We start from the raw sequence: 26,980 nt of genomic DNA, 5'->3' as shown, positions 1-26,980 counted from the left end.
TACATGCATAAGAAGTTTACTATAATCTGATTGAAAAATAACCACCTTCCCCCCTTTGGTTTATCATTTAGCTACTGAAAACCTGCAGAGCAATTGAATATAATTGGTCAGAGTAGTAAAGAATTTGTTATGCTGTTTTCATATTCCAATCATCTGTTCATCTGTTTCTCAGAAGAACAAATACAAAATGTTTTTGATTTAACTTAACATATATTTTTTTAAAGTCCGAATCTCTTGAACTGTTTGTCTTCTGGGCTCAGAAACATTTGTTTGTTAAATATTCAATCATGCCCAGTGCCAGAAACATCAATAGAGTTTGTCTGACTAACTGTAGCACAGCATATGTACGCCGAAGACGAGAATGATTTCCCCAAGGACCCAGCACTTCCTCTGTTGAACTATGTTTCTTAAAAGGACATGCAGATGGGCACTTGGACAATAATTTTTGGATGTGCAAAACGAATAGCTCTTGCTGAGTTGTAATTTTAAAAAGATAATTTTAATGACTCAGGAGGGCCACGTACTTGGAGCAGGTAGGACCCAGGCTCTTTGTATTACAACTTTAATGTTGAGTGAGTCAGGATAGAACTCTGTTTTAGCCTTTGTAAAACGTGGATGATCATGTTTATTTATATTCCAACTGATTTTTAATTCAGTCCACCCAGACAAAAATCTACATAACATTCTTAAAAGTTCTGAACAAAACACATCTGCAATATTCCACACACACTTTTGATGGCAGTTTTGAATTTGTAATCGAGATAGAGTCAGCAGGAGTTTTACGTTTGTCCAACGTTTTAGTGATTAAATGTGTGAACTGACAGAACCTTTTAGCTGAACAACAGCACTAGCGGACAATAGAGATGATACAGGTATATACTTTGGTTGTCAACTAAAGAGCACAATTATTTGCACAAATATAGCTAAAGATATTAGTCATAACAGAATGAAAAAAATCATTTCTTCTTTGATGATAGCAAGATTGACCATTCAAATGTATCTTAAACGTTTTCACTAACAACCATCCCCAAGGAGTATTTCTGACTTCTACCTCTTGAATTTAGTAGGAAACTATTAAAATAATATCAAATAAAATGAAAGGAAGCTGTAACTGTTTCTAACAAGTAACTAATTCGCAGCATGCTTGATATTAAAAGGACTTGGGCAAATTACTTTTGTAAACATCTTGACCTGTAGCCAATGATGCCTCACAGACAAATCATTGCAGAAGTTACAGGGACTGTATTGGATGTGTAAACATCAACATGTGAATATTTGGGGAAAATGATGAAACTTCTTTCATTGTTCAAGACAAAAACATATTTTCCTTATAAGTTAGACTTTATGCTCTTTAACTGATAAAACAAAGGTTTCTTGTGAAAACTCCTATCTATAACCAAATATATATTTATCTGCAAATATTGATCTTTAAGCCAAAGTTGTATGACATTATTCTAAGGAGACAAGAGTTTTATAACCTTCTCTCCCTGCCTATAACAATGAAGGGCCAAGTTACAGGAACCAACTCTTTCAGGGAAGAAGAAAGCTTCAAAAGATAACAATAAAGATATGTAGATGTGAACAGCCTAAAATAAATACTCACATAAAAATAAATATTAAATATGCCTGGTAGGTTTAGAGAGTATGTTATGTTGTAACTCATGATATACAGAAATAAAAATGCAAGCAATACATTCAAAATAGAATTCGTCCATTTTTTTCAAACAAATTGACATTTAAAGTTTTTTAAAGGCTACACAGAAATATAACTGGCCTCATGTAGAGTAAATATCATTTCTATTGTGTGTATATAAATGTGTGTGAGAATGTTATTCAGAATTGCTAGTCAAGCATGTAGGGGTGAGTGGAAAAAAACAATGTAATGAAATAGTTTAACTCTGAGTGCTAAAAAAAAACCCTGAAAGCAACAATACCAGGAAAGCTGAGAGGAAGGACTAAAACGGTCCTTTTAATCTGCTGTTGGTAAATTTGTTTTATAGGCCTTAACAGAGTTAGATGAAGAGAAGATCTAGAAGCTCCTAGCTAATTTGAACACTATAAGTAGTCAGTCCACATAATTCATGTTCAAATATGGGTAATTTTTTGGCTCAAATGTTCTAGTTTGGACTGTTACGTAAGAAAAATTACCTAGCTTTGCAACTATCTACTTTAGTATCTGATACATAGATAGAGTTTGGAGAAAATGACTATATTTCTAGAATCCACCAGAGGGCAGACAGCAGAAGCAAGAACTACAATCCTGCAGCCTGTGGAACAAAAACCACATTCACAGAAAGACAGACAAGATGAAAAGGCAGAGGGCTATGTACCAGATGAAGGAACAAGATAAAACCCCAGAAAAACACCTAAATGAAGTGGAGATAGGCAACCTTCCAGAAACAGAATTCAGAATAATGATAGTGAAGATGATCCAGGACCTCAGACAAAGAATGGAGGCAAAGATTGAGAAGATGCAAGAAATGTTTAACAAAGACCTAGAAGAATTAAAGAACAAACACCTAGAAGAATTAAAGAACAAACAGAGATGAACAATACAATAACTGAAATGAAATGCAATCCCTATCAAATCACCAATGGCATATTTTACAGAACTAGAAGAAAAAATCTTAAAATTTGTATGGAGACACAAAAGACCCCGAATAGCCAAAGCAGTCTTGAGGGAAAAAAACGGAGCTAGAGGAATCAGGCTCCTGGACTTCAGACTATACTACAAAGCCACAATAATCAAGACAATATGGTACTGGCACAAAAACAGAAATATAGATCAATGGAACAGGATAGAAAGCCCAGAGATAAACCCACGCACCTATGGTCAACTAATTCATGACAATGGAGTTAAGGATATACAATGGAGAAAAGACAGTGTCTTCAATAAGTGGTGCTGGGAAAACTGGACAGCTACATGTAAAAGAACGAAATTAGAACACTCCCTAACACCATACACAAAAGTAAACTCAAAATGGATTAGAGACCTAAATGTAAGACCGGACACTATCAAACTCTTAGAGGAAAACATAGGAACAACACTCTTTGACATAAATGACAGCAAGATCTTTTTTGACCCACCTCCTAGAGTAATGGAAATAAAAACAAAAATAAACAAATGGGACCTAATGAAACTTAAAAGCTTTTGCACAGAAAAGGAAACCATAAACAAGATGAAAAGACAACCCTCAGAATGGGAGAAAGTATTTGCAAATGAATCATCAGACAAAGCATTAATCTCCAAAATATATAAACAGCTCATGCAGCTCAATATTAAAAAAAACAAACAACCCAATCAAAAAATGGTCAGAAGACCTAAATAGACATTTCTCCTAAGAAGACATACCGATCGATAGCCAAGAAGCACATGAAAAGCTGCTCAACATCACTAATTATTAGAGAAATGTAAATCAAAACTACAGTGAGGTATCACCTCACACCAGTTAGAATGGGCATCATCAGAAAATCTACAAACAACAAATGCTGGAGAGAGTGTGGAGAAAAGGGAACCCTCTTGAACTGGTGGTGGGAATGTAAATTGATACAGCCACTGTGGAGAACAGTATGAAGGTTCCTTAAAAGACTAAAAATAGAATTACCATATGACCTAGCAATCCCACTACTGGGCATATACCCTGAGAAATCCATAATTCAAAAAGACACATGCACCCCAATGTTCACTGCAGCACTATTTACAATAGCCAGGACATGGAAGCAACCTAAATGCCCACTGACAGATGAATAGATAAAGAAGATGTGGTACATATATACAATGGAATATTACTCAGCCATAAAAAAGGAACGAAATGGCATCATTTGTAGAGACGTGGGTGGATCTAGAGACTGTCACACAGAGTGAAGTAAGTCAGAAAGAGAAAAACAAATATCATATATTAATGCATATATGTGGAACCTAGAAAAAAGGTACAGATGAACTGGTTTGCAGGGTGCAGAAATTGAGACACAGATGCGGAGAACAAACGTATGGACACCAAGGGGGGAAAGTGGTGGGGGTGGTGGTGGTGGTGGGATGAATTGGGAGATTGGTATTGACATGTATACACTAATATGTATAAAATGGATAACTAATAAGAACCTGCTGTATAAAAAAATAAATAAAAGAAAATTCAAAAAAAAAAAAAGGAGTTAAGGAAATGTGCCCAAGCTCAATTCCAGGTTCATCTTGCTCGGCCATATGACCTTGAACAAGCTATGTCGCTGTTCTGACCCTTATTCTGTTCATCTATAAAATGGTGTCACAAGTAGTAACTAATTCCCCTGTAGGCATATATAATGCTTTGCCTAATGGCACCAACTATTATTAAGTGTCCAATTATTATTAAGTCCTTATGGCACTAGCTATTATTAAGTGTCCTACTATTGTTAGGTCCAAATTCAGTATATTGATTCATAGAGCTCACAATAATTTCTATCAACATTTCTACATCCAAATTACAACCAACCACACTGACATGGTAATTAGATGGCATTATGCTTCCACAGAAAAATCTTTATTTGGCTGTAGGGCCAAAACCTACAAAACAAAACAAAACAAAACAAAAGGAAGAAAATGACTATATTTCTAGATAAAAAATTGAATTAAAGAAGTAATAAAATACTAATATAAAGCTAAGTATTTCAAATCACCAACTAGCTATATATACCCAAAGCCACGTTGGGAATAATGGCATAAAATATAAAACAGAGATGATAATAGTAACATGCTTTTTTTTTTTTCTTTCAGAAGCTGCAATTGTATGAAGGGTACTCTGTTTTAACAGCTTTCCTAGATAATTCATTTTACGTGGTAGTCTTATTTTATAACTCACCACCAGATATATTTCCATAGTGTGCTTTTCAGATAAGAAGTACAAATTCAAAATTAATTGAGTATCAGGAAAATTAGTATATATGTCTGCCTAGGGAATAAAATATATAGTAAAGCCAAGACTAAGATGAGAATATGCAAAAAAAAAATCATACTTTTAAGGCTCTCACACTGATGAAGATCTCAAATGTGAACTGATTATTAGGGACTTAAACTACATTGAAAGCTTATTTTAATTAGTCTTTACTGTCATATGTGTATTTTTTCTCTATCATAATACCATGATTGTGCCTAGTTTTTTGCTTCTGAATACATCTAACTTCCCTTTAAAAATATTCAAATGGTGTAACACCAAATAAAGTCTTTTAACTACAAGTTATACACTTCAAGCATAATAAGTAATGCAAATATTACTCATCTGTCCACCATTATTTACAGCATGACATTGTTTTCCTTAGATATAACAGTGTTACTCTAACGATGTAACATTCTACAATAATGCAACTAGGGACTTCCCATGTGGTCCAGTGGGTAAGACTCCAAGCTCCCAATGCAGGGGGCCCGGGTTCGATCCCTGGTCAGGGAACTAGATCCCACATGCATGCTGCAACTAAGAGTTCGCATGGTGCAACTAAAAAAAAGATCCCGCACACCGCAACGAAGATCCTGAGTGCCGCAACTAAGACCTGGTGCAGCCAAAATAAATAAATTAATTAAAAGAAAAGAAAAGAAGAAAGGCAAGTTTAAAAATAAATAAAATAATGCAACAATAGTAAGAATGCCTAAATCAACTGATTTTTCTTCAAAGACTATATATGTAAGTAAACATTTAAGATATGTAATCTGTAGATGGGTGGGATGGGGGGGTGGGAGGGAGGTCCAAGAGTGAGGGGATATATGTATACATATAGCTGATACACTTCATTGTATAGCAGAAACTAACACAACATTGTAAAGCAATTATACTCCAAAAAAAAAAAAAAAATTAACAAAAAAACCCCCCAAAAACAAAAAACTAAGCATCCAGAACATGAAGACAGATTCACTGTATTTTGAGAGCAAAACAAAGAAAGTGTTTTGTAATTTTGACAAATTAAATTAAAACTTATTCTTAAAAAATAAATAAAATAAAGTATGTAATCTAATTTCCCTTTGACTTATATAATAAATGGGAGAAATAATCCTACAGGAAAAGAATTTACAAAAAGCTCCCAAAAAACCAATTTGATAAAAAAGGGATCATTACAATTTCTAGAACTTGTTTAAATATAGCCTAGCACTTTTGTTAGTCATCTGTATTTTAGTTTGTATCTTGTTATTGCCTCTAACAGCAAACCTCAAAGCTTGCATAACATGGCAAGGCTTCTGCCCCTCTCTCTGGCTGCCACTCTTAGTAGGCTCTGACTAAAGGTGGGCCAGAGCAGGTGTTAGCAATGATATCGTCCCACTACAGACTCAAGCCATATTCTGATGGTCTTGGGACAGGGGTGACCAGAGAGCTATGCCAATCAGAGCTTTGAAAATGCATGATAAATTAATTTTCAATTTCATGTAGTTGGTAACAAGTACATGTCTGCACAATAAATGTTGAAGGATGTCAGAAGTAGAGTAGCTAGTAGCAAAAGAAAGCACATAAAGTGATAGCAAATTAAAATATTCAGAACTAGTATTCTTCATTTTCCCATAAAGCTCTATTGCTTCTTCTCAAGGCTTTTCCTTCATATAGGTGGAGAGGTAAGTTCCTCATGGGGTGTTATTTAAAGGGCTGTTTCTACATAATACTTCCCTCAAAGTTTTCCAGAGAACTATTATTTCCTACCTGCCATGACATTGCCCCCATCACAGTAATTTTTTTGAGTTAGGTAAGCTGTGCACATGGGAAGGGGATGGGCCTACCCCATTAACAAAATGGTATGATTTATCAGATTAGCCAATTAATACTGTATAAGAATTGACAGCTGGGATGGGGGCAATACTAGATGCTGAAGACATATTCATTTTACAGTTTTATAGCTTAATTTTATGTAGGGTGAAAGGGATAAAGTTGTTCACAGCACATTTAAAATGTACTGTTTATGCATTTATGCATAAAGGGGTTTGTAGTAGGTTTATGTTTGGTATGACTATAGTTTCATCACACTCAGAAGTAAGGAGGTTATAAAAAAGGATTTCCTCATGCACTTTGCTACAGAAACTCATTAAAAGTTGCAAAAAAACATAATTACTGCCTGAACAATCTCTCCATATTCTCAACTGGCTCTGAAGGTAGGAGCTGTGGACTTAATGTATATCCCACTGTTGAAAGGGGTATTCTTAATCAGATAGAGTTGTTAAAAAAAAGTTTTCTAAGTATACAAAAAAAGTTTTTCTGATTATTTCTATAATTTCTACATATAAATGATTTGTATAATTTCACTAAACCAAAACTTGACTATAATCTGCTTTTAAGATAATTATTTTTTCTAGAAAATATAAATGCCTATTATTAAAGAACAATGCTAAAGAAATTTCATAAATAAATTCATTTCATATGGGGAAAAAGAGTTATATTAAGTTTTAAACAAATGTTTCAGAACTACAGTAGTTTGAAATTTAATTAGTTATTAAAAAACTTTTTATGAATTTACTGATTTATGAGAATAGGTGTATTCTAAATAATTGCAAACAGAAAACCTCCTGTAAGGCAAGCCCCAGCACTAATCCATGATTCATTACTTAAACTTTAATTGGCACAACTCTTGAAATTCTGGAACCATATGGAAAATAATGAGTCCTAATAGGTCTAAGGCGAAAAGATGGCAGGGGAGTTAGGAAGCCAGAAAAGTGTCAATTCAGAATGCTTAGCAACTGCAACACAATTTCCCCAGAGATCTAGAACAATGTGTTCTCAATATTTTACTGGACATGCTATCATATAACTAAACTGCATATTATTTCTCACTCTGTGAGGCAAAGGTTAAAATGAAAAAGGAAAATCAAACCAAAAACTGGTTTCCATAATTAAAAATGAAAATGGCTGACTGTTAATAAAAAAGGCGGCAATTTAGAGTTACCATAACAATCTGACGCAACTGTTGACTAACATTGCAATCTGCTGCATTTTTATAAATAGCAGTTGACTTCCCCTCTTTCATTTCAACTAGCTTTAGTGCTTAGTTGGAGACAATAGAACTGTGCTTTAGAACTATTTCACTCATCAAGCAATGTACCTCTTCGGTGCTATCACCACCGTAAAAATCATCCTCCAATTGGGTGTCTCTCCTTACTACACTGGTATCCTCTTCCAGATCCAAAATAAATGGGCACCCCTCTGGGGACATATTCTGAGTCTTTCCATGAGGTGCTGATCGTGGTCTTGATGAAAAAGTGAAAATACCCTTTGGAACAATCTGGGTTTCCTCTGTCTGTTGGTCACATTCATTTTTCTTGCTGGCTTCTAGCCACAGGTGTGAGGTGTTGCAGGAGTTTTTATCCAGAAGTAGAGACTGCGTGCTGGAGGCCAAATGGGGGATGTGGTCATCATTTTCAGGAAATATCCACTCATCTGACATTTGCAAAAGATGACAAAAATTAGAACAGTGTTCCATAAGTGTTATTTTAGGCAGGTAGTTAGGTTAACATTCCTTCTTGTTGAAACAGAGATTTATCAAATAATGCAAAAGCCAAGGAAGGCAATTTATCCACCATCTTGTAACCTGCTGAACACTTAACCCACAGATAGTGCTTACAGATACGGGCAACTCATTTGTATTTCCTCTCCATCTGAGTTGAAACACTGGCCAGGAAATTTGTAAGTCTGAAATAATTATCACCTGTCTTGCAGCAAGTTCTTTATAGCACAGCCTCATTAATTTGTTATTTCAGAGGGGGAAAATCTTCCAAATTTAAAAGGGTTTGAGTTACTAATTTCTTTTAATTTCAGGGGGACAGAGTACTTAACAAGCTCTTTAAACAAAGTATCTGGGCCTTGTTCAGATTATAAAACATGGAGGAGAGGAAAACCACGAAAAGGCTGACAGTCTTTCCCTCTCCATTCTACTCATCGGTACAGGACAATTCATAGATTAAACTGCTAGACTTGTCAATAGCAAATCCACAGAAATATTTGTTAATGTGGCTGGTGAATTCTGCTGGTGAAAAGGACCTTTACGTTCAATTTTAATTTAATTTTAGGAGAGAATGTTTTGACATGAAAATCTTTTTGCACATTGTTTTCTTTAAAAATACTATGTACTACAACTGAGATACATTTTTATCAAATTTAAAAAAACTTTAATCTTTATTCAACATTGAAATAGACTTTATAATTCTATGACCTGGAAAAAACAAATCTCTATAATAAACATTATTAAAAGCAGGCTTACTTTCTTCTTTAGAATGACAACAGGAAAAGTTGAGCATTTTCTCAACTTACTCTTTTTTTTTTTTTTAATTTATTTTTTGCTGCATTGTGTCAATGCTGAAAATCTTACAAGAATTCGTGTTCTGCAGAACCACAATGTAGACGTGGTGATTTTACTCCTGACTCTTGAATTATATTTATCATCACAAGAAGAGTAACTAAGAGCTAAGATTTGCTCACTTGAAACTTTAAAGCTAACACTACAAAAGCAAAAGCAGAAAGCAAACAGAAAGACCTTTAATAAAAATTATATTGATGGCACAAATAAAATTGTATTCTTCTCAACTGTATTCACCTATTTCTTAACCTAAGACTATGATTATATAACATAACTTGCCTATAAAAAGGGCAATAAATATACATTTCTTAGAGAAAATCTATTAGGGACAAGGCTTTCATATTTTCTGTAGGTAAATGGTCAATAACAGGTTGAATATATCAATACCCAATCTGACCACATTCACAGAAAATGTGGAGGGTCCTGAGTCAGTGTTAGCTGTGGTCAGGTGAAATGAATAGATTCACTGGGTTGTCCTCTTTTGGAAAGCAAACTTTTGCCTGGTGCTAAGCACCTAGTAGGTGCTTTGTGAACACAGTAGGTGCTTTAGTAAACCTTGAATACGATTACAAAAACCAATGTGTTGCATTACGTACAAGGATACGTAAAGAAAATAGGAGGAAAAGGTCCTGGGAATCTTCATTATGCAATTAAACAACTTGTATGATCTAGCACCAAACATATTATTAACTGTCAAAAAGTCAAAGTAAAAGAAGTGTTCTTACACCAAAAGAACTCTAATTATCTTACTACCACATGCTTCTTTGGAATTTGTAGTTTTACCTCAAGTATTTCCATATCAATTGTAATGAATAATTTGGTGTGTTTTCTTAGGAAAATATGTAAATTACTGTGTAATCACAATATTGCAGCAAACAAGATAAATGCAAGAATGATCACCTAAACATCTAATTAGTTTTTCTACACAGTCAGATTTATGCGAGAGACACTAATTGCGCCTAACATTTTAATGAAGGCTTCAACACTGCAAAAATAAGACTGACAACCTACAAACAATTTCCATTTATTTTCCTTTTTCCCTAGCTCAAAAACAATTTGCCTTTGTAAAAGTACCACACACCTGCTAGGCAAGATATGTTGATGGGTTCAATGCTCTACACTCCAACTGTCTCCATCATAAAGAGGATTGGAGAAGTGCAACAATAGATAATCTTTGGGGAGGGTGACAATGTTATATGAAAAACCTCAAAGTTTTAAACTTTCATTCTGAACAGGACCGCTTGTGCATTAAAACTTGAAAATAAAAATACTCCTTCAACCATTAAAGTCTGACATAAAATTGGGGTTAAAAAGAGATTGAAAAAAATGATATATTTTAGCAAGTGACTGCATCATGACTTTTCAAAATGACCGGGTTTGAAATATTTAACATATTTATATTTTATTAATCGTTAGCAATTATGGTATAATAAAGATGCTAACCTGCTTGATCAGGAGACTGGGGTGCTGGAGAGCTGGGGTTCAATGTCTCTGTTCTCTGCTGGAACACACTGGTGAGGACAGTTGTTGCTTTATGTTCATTTCTGTTATTTCCTGAAGAATTGCCTTTATCGGAATAAATATTTTCCTCTATATTACTTCTTTTGATATATATATACATTAATTTTTGAAGAATGGTACTGTGGTATACTTTTCTTTTTGATTATTGACAAGCAAGTAAGAGGTGACAATACAGATTATATGCAGTTTTTTTCTTTTTCAGGAGAGTATTTTAAGATGAACTCAGCTGCATTTTTGTACAAGTTCATCTTAAAATTCCTTGATATTTGCATGGGGACATTTTAAATTTAAGTTTTACAATACGCAATAAAAGGAATTCCAAAACCCATATAATTTTTAAAAGGTTCTATATTTTTTACTTTGGTTCCATACAAAATGGAGTGTGTTTTCTTTAAATTACAATTTTTACTGAACTCAACTCTTTTAAATGAAGCTCTTTTCTTCAGCACCTTAAGAAAAATGGATACAGGCCTTATTGCAGAAGTAATTTTTCTATCTACTATTTTATAATGATAACATGAAACCTAGCAAGTAGAATTTTGGCCTACCCAAGAAATCTACATTTTTGAGAAATTATGCTAACAGATGCGTACATGATATATTCTGGGCTTGATTCAGGATAGACTAATGCATGTGTATACAAATCTACACATACATGCCTCAAATCTAATATTTTAAGCAATAACTATAATAGCCAACTATATTTCTCTAATGCTTTACTGGTTACAAAGAGTTGAAACTTTAACCTACATTACAGTAGATGGCAAGGAGTCCAAAAGGAGAGACAGCAAATGTAAAAAACAATCTAGAAAGGGCCCAATTTAAAAAGAGGAGAGATAAATGAAAAATGAAAAATTATGAGTTAAGTTCAATTTTAGTGAAGTCTGCAGGCAGGAACTTCTATCAAATTTGGGCCATTTAAAAAAATCAGTAATTTAAGCTTATTCAGCCTTTGAGAGTAGAAGTAGGAAGTCCTTTATTTCTGTGGTACTGTCTATTTAATCCAACAAATCTCTGTTAGGGCTATAGAGCAATTCTTTTGTAAAAAATTTGATTTCCATAATCCTTGTAGAACAGATATTTATATTTTAAATGAATTGGTTCATAATCCCTTGAAATTTACAACCTGCAGAGAGAAATTCCATTGCTCTGAATAATATACAGATATAAGATAGTATTGAATTAGTACCATACCGCTGGGTGTCTCTGTCCTTTCTCTGCTGGTTCTTTTTAACTGTAATCTTCTCCTGTTATTATTCTTATCAGCTGATGGTTCTTGAGGGGGATGTGGATGCATAATATGCAGATTGGCTGGTACATTTTCATATCAAAGAACAAAAAGCCAGAACAGAAAGTACTATATAGTTTGAAATAACTCAGTAAATATAATTATAGCTATAATGAGAATGTTCATGTATCATTTTGACAAAATGTAAAGCTGTATAAAAAACACAACTTATTCCTTTATAGGAAATAGGTGTTTATTTCTATTCCAATATTAGAATTGTATCAGGCTTTCATTACCAAATGTAAAATAGAGAGCTAGTGGGAAGCAGCCGCATAGTACAGGGAGATCAGCTCGGTGCTTTGTGACTACCTAGAGGGGTGGGATAGGCAGGGTGGGAGGGAGATGCAAGAGGGAGGAGATATGGGGATATATGTATATGTATAGCTGATTCTCTTTGTTATGAAGCAGAAACTAACACACCACTGTAAAGCAATTATATTCTAATAAAGGTGTTAAAGAAAAAACAAACTACTAATACATTTTATTCATGTAATATAACCATACAGAGAGCTACAAGTAATTAGATTAATGTTAATCTTGCAACATGCTATATTAAAAAATATTTTAAAATGAAATTGACAGCCAATACAGAAAAATTATTTTTTCCTTTAAAAGATTTAAGTTTGATTCAACAAGAGCTTAGAGGGTGGTTTCCAAAAGAACCCTGCAGAACTGAGATCAATCTTGAAGAATTTCTAAGTGTAATTTAACTCTGTAACAATAATATTCATAGCAGCATTTAATATTTTCTGAACATTTAAATTCTTGGCACAATATGATGTGCTTGACTGACTGTTCTCACTGAATTCTCATACTGACCCTTTGAGGCAGCTGTTATTTCTTACTACTACTAGTGCTAGTAGTAATTGTATCCCCATTTACAGATGGGGAAACTGAGGCTCGTAGGGTTTAAGAAACTTGATCAAGGTCTCACAGACAGTGGTAAAACTGGGACTGAATATCTATGTTATTTATTTCCTTATCTCAGTTTTATACTCCATGGGAGATAGAGTCTCTAACAGCGATCGTTAATTTCTAAATCAAATAAAATGAACACAAATGCCTCCCCTTTTCAATGTTCACAAAAGTCAGACCAGTTAAAGTGGACAAACTGACAGGGAGTGGTAAGCCTTGGGTTCTGGTCTCAGTTCTTTCCAGTGATTACAAATTGCAAATCACTTACTCTCTTAGCCCTGAATTCTCAATCTATAAAACGGGATAAAAGTTTTCTTCACCAACAGGGTTGTTTTTGTACCAATGAGAGAAAATAAAGAGCACTTTACAAATGGAAGAGATTAATTAAAAGGTAAAACTAAGAACACTTAAAATGTACATGGGGTTTCCAAGACATAGCAATAATAGGATACTATACTATTTTCTCACTGTTATCAGAAAGTAAAAATACAGGGTTCTACAGCAAGGTAAAATAACAGAATAAACAGAATGACAGTTTCCAGAAGATAATATATGGTATAAGAATTCTAAACATATTTCAATATCTACCACCATTTTCATTTTTAAATGATAATTCTCTGGACTTAAGATCTAGTCAAGAATATAACTATGGATTTATCTTAACATTTCTCACTGTTTTCACTAGCTATCAATCTTTATGCATGATTCTTACCATGAATAGGTACAGTCTGCTTTATGTGGCCAATATTTTCTTTATCTCCTTGTGCCTCAGACTCAGATAACAGCAAGGTTGACATTTCTGCCCTGTTAACACACTTCTCTACTGTAGACTGCTGGCACGATTGGTTATTTTTGGACCCAACAGATCTTACTGTCTATAAGGAAAAGGAATTAATCTATATTTTAAAATATAGGAATTGCATTTATTTCTTGTAGAATCTACATAGAAGAAATAATAGCTGGACAAATAGTGAGGTAAAAATGAACTAGAGGAAATGAGAAGATTAAAAAGTTGGTAGAGAGGGAAATTATGGTAGAAAATTAGAAAGAAATAGGAGATAAATATAATGTAAGGTAAAACAGAAGACAACCAAATCTCATAGACACAAATTAAAATGTGCTCATTTGCTACACTCCATCTTTAGTAGGTAGGAGTTGAAATGAAAATCACTCTGTATGTCAGAATTTCAGAGGAAAATAAAAATATAACATTTGAGAATCTGTTCATTATAAGGTGTCTGGTGATGATCCAACTCCTTTTTGAAGGAGATCACAAAATGTGCTCACATATATTTGCCTTTAAGTTTTGTGCACATATTTAATGAAAAGAATGCTCAAAAATGTTAATTGCATTGACATGACGAAAAGAAAACAGTTTTGAGGTCTTTTAAAATCCAGAATTTCTGTTCCAAATTTATTCAAGCCCTCTGCTTTTGGCATGTTGTCTCTCTCCCTCTTTTTTTTTCCCTCTGAATTGGGAAAAAAACCCTTCCCTTCCCATGCCATCCATGCTTACATAAGCTGTTCAAACCCTGCTCCTACCTCACTGAATATCCTCATGTTATTTCTTCTGCCAGAGAGTGGAGGTGGTCCAAGAACTTTGGATCCAAAGGCAATATGACAAACATCTTGATTTTTACCGCTCCGCATGCTACCTGTTCCTCTGTTAATGAACTGATCTGTTTTGTTAAAGGAAGGGAATAGTAGTCCATTAATGGGCGTAATGACACACACCATGTTGCAATATTTCTGAAAGTACAATCTAGGGGTCATATGATGTGAATCCTTCCCCGCTTTAACCCTCCCGCTCTCCCAGGGCACTTATAAAAATGCAGATCCTGGGGTCCAACATCAGATCTATCAGATCTATAGAATTAGAATCTTGTGGGGGGGGGGCAACAGAAATCTATAATCTTAACAAGTGGTTAAGATTAACTCCCAAGTGGTTCTTTTGCTCAGTATCATCTGAGAACCACTACCACAAACGTTTTTCCTCATGGGAAAAAAGAAAAGAAAGGAAAGCTACTGAAAAATACACTGCATTTTCTCTTTAAGGAAATAATTTAAATAAAACTAACTCCATTGAACAAATATTTCATTGAGCACTCCCAGGCATTTCCTAGAGGTTGTCAGTGATGCAAAATGGATAAGACACATTGCTTGCCCTCAGGGAGTCTGGAGGGAGGTGATAGTACAAGTAAACAGGTAACTACAACATAAGGCAGACCAGTGGGAATGAAGAGTGACTTCCTGAATGGACCTTGAATGACTGATAAGATTTCAAGAAAAAGAGATGTAGGGTGCCCAAGGCAGAAGAAGTGCCTGAATAAAGGCATGGAAGAGTGAAAGGGTAGGGTATGCTTGGGGAATAATGAAATCACCCGTTTAGCTCGGGTCGCTAAGAGCCTGTTCTAAATTCGGTAGGCAACAGGGAATCACTGAAGGTTTTGGGGAAAAAGAGACCAAACTGGTATCACCTCAAGGATAAGGAAGCTGTGCTCACCAAACCCTGCTGCCTTTTCCTTCTGGGCACACAGCTAAATTACATTTCTGAGCCTTCCTTGCAGTTATATGGGTCATGTAACTGAGTTCTGGTTAATGGAACGTGAGAAGTGGAATGTGTGACATGTAAACCATCTCCTGCTCCTAAAACTTCCTGCATAATCCCCATGCTCTCTCTTCCCTCATCTCTTGACAAGATGCAAAAGATCCAGTGGAGGACTCGCTGGGAGCCACTAGATGAAAGAAGCCCGAGTCTCTGAAAGACCATATGGAGGGATGCCCAAGGAACTCTGACTGGACTAGGACTGTGGAGTTTTGTGTGAGTGCAGGCAGCCTTCTCTGACTAAAACAGCAGGTAAGAGTGACGGCTCTTAACTCAGAACACGGCCCACGGCCTAGAAAACCTTCTGCCATGTTCTGCTTGCAAGACAGGACCAACTTGAATATTACAATGTTGGCCCTGAGTAAGTCCAAATTTGTCCTACAGTTCTGGACATTTATGAGCTACTGGCAACTTCTTGTCTGATCTATTCTCCTGAAAAAAATTCCTATGGTTAGCTAGTTGGTCTCATTAGCTTCTGCTAGAGAGCTGTAATTTTATAAGTGGTGGAATTAAAAACCATTCCTATGTAACAGTCATGAGAAAAGGCACAAAAGTTTGTGAAAACATATCATGCTTAGGAAGCCCCCAACATTTATATCTGAGTGGAAGTAACCTGAGTGGGTATATAGGTGTTCTGGGGGGTCTGTTTCTGTGTTTGTAATAGATGAAGCTGAAGACATGGGCAAGGGCTACACTGCTGAGTTGATCTAAAAGAATTTTTGCTGGACAGAGGATCTAAGGTGGCTGGCAAAGTGGTGGGGAGAAATACCATTCCAGTTTTCTTCAAACTCCTGAAGTCCTATTACGTAGTGATTCTATTTGTCCAAATGGCAGAATCAGAACTAATGAGTAGAATTTACTTCAGAAAGCTTTTATTCTAATTCTGTGAAAAATCACTAATGAGTAGAATTTACTTCAGAAAGCTTTTATTCTAATTCTGTGAAAAATCACAAAATACCCCAAATAGCCAAACCAATCTTGAGAAAGAAAAACTGAGCTGGAGGAATCAGGCTCCCCGACTTCAGGCTATACTACAAAGCTACAAGTATGTATGGCACTGGCACAAAGATAGTATGGTACTGGCACGAAAACAGAAATATAGATCAATGGAACAGGATAGAAAGCCCAGAGATAAACCCACCTATGGTCACCTAACCTATGACAAAGGAGGCAAGATTATACAATGGAGAAAAGACAGTCTCTTCAGTAAGTGGTGCTGGGAAAACTGGACAGCTACATGTAAAAGAATGAAATTAGAACACTCCCTAACACCATACACAAAAATAAACTCAAAATGGATTAAAGACCTAAATGTAAGGCAGGATGCTATAAAACTCTTAGAGGAAAACATAGGCAGAACACTCTATGACACAAATCACAGCAAGATCTTTTTTGACCCACCTACTAGAGTAATGAAAATAAAAACAAAAATAAACAAATGGGACCTAATTAAACTTAAAAGCTTTGGCACAGCAAAAGAAACCATAAACAAGATGAAAAGACAACCCTCAGAATGAAAGAAAATATTTGCAAGCAAAGCAACGGACAAAGGATTAATCTCCAAAATATACAAACAGCTCCTGCAGCTCAATATCAAAAAAACAAACAACCCAATCCAAAAATGGGCAGAAGATGTAAATGACATTTCTCCAAAGAAGACATACAGATTGCCAAGAAGCACATGAAAAGCTGCTCAACATCACTAATTATTAGTGAAATGCAAATCAAGACTACAATGAGGTATCACCTCGTACCAGTCAGAATGGTCATCATCCAAAAAATCTACAAACAATAAATGCTGGAGAGGGCGTTGAGAAAAGGGAACCCTCCTGCACTGTTGGTGGGAATGTAAATTGTTACAGCCACTATGGAGAACAGTATGGAGGTTCCTTAAAAAAACTAAAAATAGAACTACCATATGACCTAGCAATCCCACTCCTGGGCATATACCCGAAGAAAACCATAATTCAAAAAGACACATGAACCCCAACGTTAACTGCAGCACTATTTACAATTGCCACGACATGGAAGCAACCTAAATGTCCATCAACAGAGGAATGGATGAAGAAGATGTGGTACATACAGTGGAACATTACTCAGCCATAAAAAGGAATGAAATTGTGCCATTTGCGAAGACGTGGATAGACCTAGAGATTGTTATACAGAGTGAAGTAAGTCAGAAAGAGAAAAACAAATATTATATATCGCTTATATGTAGAATCTAGAAAAATGGTACAGATGAGCTTATCTGCAAAGCATAAAGAGAGCCACAGAAGTAGAGAACAAACGTATGAATACCAAGAGGGGAAGGAGGGGTGTGGGATGAACTGGTACATTGGGATTGACATATATACATTACTATGTATAAAATGGATAACTAGTGGGAACCTACTGTACAGTACAGGGAACTCTACTCAGTGCTCTGTGGTGACCTAAATGGGAAGGAAATCCAAAAACGAGGGGATATATATATATGCATAGCTGATTCACTTTGCTGTACAGCAGAAACTAACACAGCATTGTAAAGCAACTATACGCCAGTAAAAATTAATTAAAAGAAAGCTTTTAGTCTAACATAGGGAACATCTTTCTTTAATTAAAGCATGTCTGGCTGTTGTGGTGGTGAATTTTCTGTCATTTTGAAGATGTTCAACCAGAAGTCTGGAAAGCTATTCTGGATATTATAAGTCAGATTCACATATTAGATGACTCTCTAATTTCTATTTCTAGCCTAGTCCTCTCTTCTGAGAGCCTCTCGTATACAGCGGCCTTCTTGATCAGCTCCTCCTCAATGTCTCGAAGACACCTCCAACTGAAAATCTGGTCTAATGAATGGCACCATAAACCATTCCGTTTGAAAAGTCAGACTCTAGATGTCATCCTTGACACCTTCCTCCATCCTCTCCATATCCAATCCAGATCCACTTGTCTCCACCTCCTCCACCAGCACCATAATTTAAGCAACCATCATTCCTCTTCTGGATGACCACAAAGCCTCTCAAGTGATCCACCATGTTCCACTCTGGCTCCCTGTCCCATGCTCTCTCCAAAATGAAGCCAGAACGGTCTTATATAAACATACGTCTGATTGAATCATTCCTTTTCCTCACTTAAAACTTTTCAATGGCTTCCCTGCTGCTCTTAAGATTAAGAAGAAAGCCCTAATATTACCTGCAAAAACTTGCATGTTCTGGCTTCAGTTCAACCTTAATACCCTCTATTTTCTGCTCTGGCCTCCTCAGTTCTTCCTGTCTATCAGAGCATTTGTACATGCTGTTCCCCGTGTAGGATCTTCCTTCCCCTCTTGGCCTTTATGTTTCAGCTCATGTATCACTTCCTCAAACTAGTCTTCCCAGACCTCTCTGATTACAGTACCCAGTTTAGGTAGTCCCATAAGCTTTCCCTCACAGAAACTGTCAGAATTACCCTTTCATATATGTTTATGGGATTCTCTAATAATGTATACCTCAGTAGATATAAACTCAGTGGTCTACTTTGTCACCCCTGAATTGCTAGCCTAGTGCTTGACACAGAGCAATAGATCCTTGCTGAGCAAACTGAATGAATCATAAAGTATAATGGGTCAGAAGGGAAGCTGGATTATATGACTAAATATTTCTAACTACTATTAAAACTTATTTTTACGCAAATCTATCAATGTGATAAACCATATTAACAAATTGAAGGAGAAAAACCATATGATCATCTCAATAGATGCAGAGAAAGCTTTCGACAAAATTCAACACCCATTTATGATAAAAACCCTCCAGAAAGTAGGCATAGAGGGAACTTTCCTCAACATAATAAAGGCCATATATGACAAGCCCACAGCAAACATCATCCTCAATGGTGAAAAACTGAAAGCATTTCCACTAAGATCAGGAACAAGACAAGGTTGCCCACTCTCACCACTCTTATCCAACATAGTTTTGGAAGTTTTAGCCACAGCAATCAGAGAAGAAAAGGAAATAAAAGGAATCCAAATCGGAAAAGAAGAAGTAAAGCTGTCACTGTTTGCAGATGACATGATACTATACATAGAGAATCCTAAAGATGCTACCAGAAAACTACTAGAGCTAATCAATGAATTTGGTAAAGTAGCAGGATACAAAATTAATGCACAGAAATCTCTGGCTTTCCTATATACTAATGATGAAAAATCTGAAAGTGAAATCAAGAAAACACTCCCATTTACCATTGCAACAAAAAGAATAAAATATCTAGGAATAAACCTACCTAAGGAGCCAAAAGACCTGTATGCAGAAAATTATAAGACATTGATGAAAGAAATTAAAGATGATACAAATAGATGGAGAGATATACCATGTTCTTGGATGGGAAGAATCAACATTGTGAAAATGACTCTACTACCCAAAGCAATCTACAGATTCAATGCAATCCCTATCAAACTACCACTGGCATTTTTCACAGAACTAGAACAAAAAATTTCACAATTTGTATGGAAACACAAAAGACCCCGAATAGCCAAAGCAATCTTGAGAACGAAAAAAGGAGCTGGAGGAATCAGGCTCTCTGACTTCAGACTATACTACAATGCAACAGTAATCAAGACAGTATGGTACTGGCACAAAAACAGAAAGATAGATCAGTGGAACAGGATAGAAAGCCCAGAGATAAACCCACGCACATATGGACACCTTATCTTTGATAAAGGAGGCAGGAATGTACAGTGGAGAAAGGACAGCCTCTTCAATAAGTGGTGCTGGGAAAACTGGACAGCTACATGTAAAAGTATGAGATTAGATCACTCCCTAACACCATACACAAAAATAAGCTCAAAATGGATTAAAGACCTAAATGTAAGGCCAGAAACTATCAAACTCTTAGAGGAAAACATAGGAAGAACACTCTATGACATAAATCACAGCAAGATCCTTTCTGACCCACCTCTTAGAGTAATGGAAATAAAAACAAAAATAAACAAATGGGACCTAATGAAACTTCAAAGCTTTTGCACAGCAAAGGAAACCATAATCAAGACCAAAAGACAACCCTCAGAATGGGAGAAAACATTTGCAAATGAAGCAACTGACAAAGGATTAATCTCCAAAATTTACAAGCAGCTCATGCAGCTCAATAACAAAAAAACAAACAACCCCATCCAAAAATGGGCAGAAGACCTAAATAGACATTTCTCCAAAGAAGATATACAGAATGCCAACAAACACATGAAAGAATGCTCAACATCATTAATCATTAGAGAAATGCAAATCAAAACTACAATGAGATATCATCTCACACCAGTCAGAATGGCCATCATCAAAAAATCTAGAAACAATAAATGCTGGAGAGGGTGTGGAGAAAAGGGGACACTCTTGCACTGCTGGTGGGAATGTGAATTGGTTCAGCCACTATGGAGAACAGTATGGAGGTTCCTTAAAAAACTACAAATAGAATTACCATATGACCCAGCAATCCCACTACTGGGCATATACCCTGAGAAAACCAAAATTCAAAAAGAGTCATGTACCAAAATGTTCATTGCAGCTCTATTTACAATAGCCCGGAGATGGAAACAACCTAAGCGCCCATCATCGGATGAATGGATAAAGAAGATGTGGCACATATACACAATGGAATATTACTCAGCCTTAAAAAGAAATGAAATTGAGCTATTTGTAGTGAGGTGGATGGACCCTGAGTCTGTCATTCAGAGTGAAGTAATTCAGAAAGAGAAAAACAAATACCGTATGCTAACACATATATATGGAATTTAAGGGAAAAAAATGTCATGAAGAACCTAGGGGTAAGACAGGAATAAAGACGCAGACCTACTGGAGAACGGACTTGAGGATATGGGGAGGGGGAGGGGTGAGTTTTGACAGGGCGGGAGAGAGTCATGGACATATACACACTAACAAACGTAGTAAGGTAGATAGCTAGGGGGAAGCGGCCGCGGGGCACAGGGATATTAGCTCGGTGCTTTGTGACAGCCTGGAGGGGTGGGATGGGGAGAGTGGGAGGGAGGGAGACGCAAGAGGGAAGACATATGGGAACATATGTATATGTATAGCTGATTCACTTTGTTATAAAGCAGAAACTAACACACCATTGTAAAGCAATTATACCCCAATAAAGACGTTTAAAAAAACAAAAACAAAAACTTATTTTTAAGAAAAATCCACCTGAGACATTTATGTGTGAATTGAGGAGGCAGACTGGACTGGACAACTGCCAGGATGTGGGGGATGAGAGAGAAGGGTCAACAATGACCAAGACATTGCTATTTACATGAACTGTGTGGCTTTCAACAGGAGCAGTGCTATGGCACCACAATCAGATGCCTACTGAGCTTACACGTGAAATTTCCTAATGTTAGCAAATAGACTTGGCTATGTGTGCATCTGCAGCTTTTTCAGTCATTTATAAATATCCATTTGGAGTCAACAAAACTTTGTTAGTCTCTCAGGATCAGCAATAGAAAGAAATGACACTCAAATTCCAGGACAACTGGAAAAATCTGTTACAGACCCATCATTTGTACCTTCTGTGACCAAATAAAACAAATCCTAGATTACTGATTTTGTTCTCAAATGTGGATTTTCCCAGAAAGAAATAGCCACTGAGAGTCCTAAAGGTATGTATGGGACATGGCATAGGCCTACATGGGAATTTTCAGTACCAGATTAGAAGCCTTTTTCTTCTTCTTTTTTTTTTGTTTAAACTTCCAGTCACAGGAATCATTTGGCTTATGGGCATATCTTTCTGTTCAAACACTGTACTAGGTCAGTTTCCTTTATGTTTTTTCATATTCTTCATCTATATACAGGTTGCCTCCAAACAATTTAAGTTTCTTTGAGTGGAAAGACCATTTTTTTGGCACTGCATGTATACTCATCTGCTGAGCCCAGCATAGCATATGGTGCACAATGGATAAATCTCACCAAAATTGTGGACAGTATCAAAGATTAAAAGGAAAACTTTTGGGGGACTATTTAAAAAAATCATACTGACACAGTTCCAGCTATAATTTCAACAAAATGAACATATTAAATAGTTCATAGCTATTTAAAAAATGAAAATTCCTAAATACCTTGAACTTCTTAGAGGAATTTCTTGCTTAGCAGTCAAGAATCATTGACTTATGTCTTGGATAGTCAATGGCTATTAAAGCTACAACTAAACTTGATATGATGTAATTCCTTGAATCACAGAAAATAAGATGTTATTCTGTATTTTATAAGAGGATCTACTATAGGATTTCTTTAAAGAGCTATCTACCACTGTGTGTTTAAATTGAAATCTACTTTTTAAATTTTACAAATTTTAGTATACCTTTTTTTTCACAAAGCAAAGTGTACAATAATCCACTATTTAGTATCTCTTTAATTAGCAGGGCTTTTTAAACTTATTAGCACAATTAACATATACACATTCTTAAAGTCTGTTTCACTTTAATAATTCTCTGTTTATAATCATGTTGTCATAATTATGTCTATAAACATGTATCATGCTATGTATCCACGATAATAGGGTCCTAATTGAAACCTACAAGGAAAAGTAACTTAGACCTTTGGTTTCTAAAATAAAACATAAAAGGGACAAAGTTTCTATAATGAGAAAAATCTTAATGAAAGAAAACTACAAGCAGAAATGCATGCCTTTTGAATTCTAAAAGGAATTCTTTTAAGACCTGATATCAATATATATAATATAAGGTTAAAAATCAAGATTAGATTAAAGTCATGCTCTAGGCATTTCATTTTCTTGAGTTTGTGGAAAATGAACTGGGTGTAGGTCAGAGATGTTACCATTAATTATTTTGCTATTTTACTGAGGGGTATAGCCTTTGTAGTTAGATTATAAAACCTGAGGGTCTACTCTCTAATTGTCGTTTAGAATAATAAACATTCATTTTTGTCTCAAGGTACAATGTTCTAACTATTATAGTCATTTAAGTTTGCAAGGTTTTCAAAGTTTAACCAGAAAAACCTGCTGAATTTTCAACTCTAATCATTCAGGGGTCATGCTCAAGACTTACATCTATTATCTAATGATCGAATCAGAATTAAACCTGCTACCAGAATCCAGATTTTGAATTGGATTTTTATTTTATTATATGTGCATTGATATAAGGAATGTCAAAAACACAAAAAAGACTGATCTAGTAGAGCAATATTATTTTAGACAAGTTATTTAAACTTTCTAAGCTTCACTTTCTTCATCCATAAGACTGTGATAATAATAGTACTTAAGTCAAGGCATTTTTATTAGATTATATGAAACAATGCATGTAACATGCTAAATACTGTGCCTAGTAGGGAGTAAATGCTTAGTAAATATGCTATTAATACCCTCCATCTTGAATAGCATTTAACAGTTTATGAAGTCCATTCACAATCATTTATCCCTTCATTCACACATTCTTTCATTAGTGATTGGGCACCTAGTCTGGGCAGCCACTGCTCTAAGTACGGAATAGGATAGGCAATAAGGTGGACACATCACCTCCTCCAAGGCACTCTGGGTCTCACGGGGAAGACAGATATTACAGCAAGTAAGTCATAAATAACTACATGATTACAACTGTGGTAAGAGCTATGAAGGGAAGGCTCAAAGTGTGTTTAACAGGGGGCTGGTATCTAGTCTTTAGGGTGAGGGAAATGACATTCAATCTGAGATCTAAAGGATGACGGATATGATGATGTGTACATGATCTTTATGAAATTTCCAGTCACTTTGTGTGATATTATTCCACCTCTACAGATGAAGAAGCTGAGGCTCATGATGTTTAGAGATCTGTCCACTCAGAGCAGGGTCTCAGAACCCAAATGCCCAAGCCCTCTTTGTGCCTGCCCTCTTTTCACCACACACGATACTGCCTTTGGTCGGCCAGGAGGGCATTGCAGGGGATTCTTTCCTTGTCCACTATTTATTCTCTGTGCAGTTTTGTAAAGCTATCTAATTAAAAGCTTTTGTTTTGCTATGTGAAAAGTGGGTCTAATAGTGATTATTTGGATAAGTACGAGAACTTTATGAATATGATAATTAATGTATTTGATGAAGACTAATGGGGTTCCTGAGGAATCAAGAATGGGATATAATGCTGTAATAATCTTTTCCAGAGGGAAGAAAGTGGTGGTGGAAGCAGGGGAGGGACAAAATGAAGTGGCTTGAATGCCGGGCAGGTAACATGTAAGTGACAAGCAGGCACATGTAGAACGTGGGGGAAACTGTGGCTAATTTGACAGTGCACATCCTATGCAAAGTACTTTAATTACAAACTTTATTTTTTTTAAGAAAAATGTCTATTCAGGTCTTCTGCCCATTTTTTAATTGTGGCATTTCTTTAACCAACAATCCTAAGACAAGGATTACCAAAAATCTGAGTTTAGAAAGAAGAAATTAGAATCTGTCTTGTTTTTTCCTGAAGTCAGAATCTCTTTCTCTTTTTTTTTAAGGTTCTACTTCACAGTAGATTTTGTTGCTTTATTTGAAATTTGCTTTCATAATGTACAACCCAAAGAAGAAATTCTAATAAAGATCTCACCAGTGCCAACTATGGTTAGATTACTATTTCATGGTTTTGCTAGATCCTTTATCTGTTTGCGATTGAGTTAGGAGATATGGATGTCAGTCTCTCTTTATTTAAAAAGAAGTAAAAATCCAGTAAGACTGCTGCTGTGGAAAGGAGGGCACTTGGGAAAACTACCTCCTAATTTTTAAGCAAATTACTAGTTTTTTTTTTTTTTAAGTAACTTAATCCAGATGACATTTATTGAATACTCCTAACAACAGCAAAATTTACATTCTTACCAAGAGCATATGGCACATTTAATGAGATAGACTCTATTCAGGACAAGTCTCAACAAATTTAAAACACATCACTTCATATAAATTATTTTCTCAAGTTACACTGGAATTAAATTATAAATCAATAACAGAAAGATCTCAAATGTTTGGGAACTAAGTAACACACTTAACTCCTAAGTAACCCATGAATCAAAGAAAAAATGAAGTTGTTTAGAACAGAATGAAATAAAAATACAATACCAAAATTTGTGGGATGTTGCTAAAGCAGCACTTATGGGGAGATTTCTAGCACTAAATGGCTATATTAGAAAAAGAAAAGTCTGAAATCATTGACCTTGATTCCCACCTTAAGGAAAGAAAGAAGAGAGCAAATGAAACCCAAAACAACTGAAGAAAGGAATAATAAAGATCAATGTGAAAATAAATGAAACAATATAGAAAAACAGTAGAAAGAATCAATGAAGCCAAAAGCTTGTTCTTTGGGAAGATCAGTAAGAATGATAAACCTCTAGTTAGACTGACCAGGGAAAACAGAGCAAAGATACATATTTTTAATATCAGGAATAGTAGTGGTATCACTATAGATTCTCCAGATAACAAGGCAACATTATGAACAACTTTATGCCAATATATCCAACTACTTAGATGAACTGGACAAATTCCCTGTAGGACACAAATTACCAAAGCTTGCTCAAAGAGAAATCGTTAACCTGAAAAACTCTTTATCTATTAAAGAAATTAAATTTACAGGTTATAAAAACTTTCTCACGCTGATAAATTCCACAAAACATTTAAGAAAGACACAATACCAATTTAACACAAATTCTTTCAAAAAGTTTTAAGGAGTGGGGGAAAGGGGGGAGGAAATATTTCCCAATTCATTCTATGAGGCCAGCTTCACCCTGATACCAAAAGCAGACAAAGTCATTATAAAAAAAGAGAACTATAGTCCAAGAATCCCTTACGAACACAAACTGAATCAAACAATAGACTAAAAGGATATTTGCGTCAGGACCAAGCAGGGTTTTCCCCAGAAATGCAAGGTTGGTTGAACATTAAAAACTCAATCAATGTGATTCACCGTATTAACAGACTAAAAAAGAAAAAAAAACATGATGATCTCATAAATACAGAAGATGCATTTGACAAAATCCAACATCCATTCCTGATAAAAACTGTCAGCAAACTAGTGATGAAAGGGACTTGCTCACCATGGTTAAGAACATCTATAAAATCTCAATAGCTAACATGATACTTAATCATTAAAGACAATACCTTTCCACTGAGATCAGGAATAAGACAGGGCTATCCTTTCTAGCCACTTCTATTAAACTTTGTACTGGAGGTCTTAGTCAGTGCAATCAGGCAAGGAAAAGAAATGAGGCATTCAGATTGGTAATGTAAAACTGTCTTTGTTCACACACAGCATAATCATCTATGTAGGAAGTCTACTGGAATCTACAAAAAGCTACTGGTAGTAATAAATAAGTTTTGTAAAGTTGCAGGATACTAGATCAATTTACAAAATTTCAATGTATTTTACACACTAGCAACAAACAATTGGAAATAGAAATTTTAAAACT

At 35.5% G+C, this 26,980-nt stretch overlaps 1 protein-coding gene across 5 annotated transcripts in view; it reads right to left on the bottom strand.

Moving 5' to 3' along the window:
• The window catches only part of CFAP20DC (CFAP20 domain containing), a 265,217-nt gene that overhangs the window by 88,691 nt on the left and 149,546 nt on the right, over positions 1-26,980 (bottom strand). For 2 of the 5 annotated variants that reach the window (XM_032650317.1, XM_032650318.1), the window contains exons 8-12: positions 14,561-14,697; positions 13,731-13,893; positions 12,010-12,126; positions 10,738-10,860; positions 8,044-8,378 (exon numbers count right to left, since the gene is read on the bottom strand). In XM_032650317.1, coding sequence (XP_032506208.1) covers positions 8,044-8,378; positions 10,738-10,860; positions 12,010-12,126; positions 13,731-13,893; positions 14,561-14,697 — 875 coding nt within the window. Of the gene's footprint in view, positions 1-8,043; positions 8,379-10,737; positions 10,861-12,009; positions 12,127-13,730; positions 13,894-14,560; positions 14,698-26,980 lie in introns of those variants that run through there. The other 3 variants (XM_032650320.1, XM_032650321.1, XM_032650319.1) reach the window with 3 other exon arrangements.

The sequence above is a fragment of the Phocoena sinus genome, chromosome 11 (assembly GCF_008692025.1).
Source record: "Phocoena sinus isolate mPhoSin1 chromosome 11, mPhoSin1.pri, whole genome shotgun sequence".
NCBI classification, from domain to species: Eukaryota; Metazoa; Chordata; class Mammalia; order Artiodactyla; family Phocoenidae; genus Phocoena; species Phocoena sinus.
This window is presented reverse-complemented; position numbering and strand designations above follow the sequence as displayed.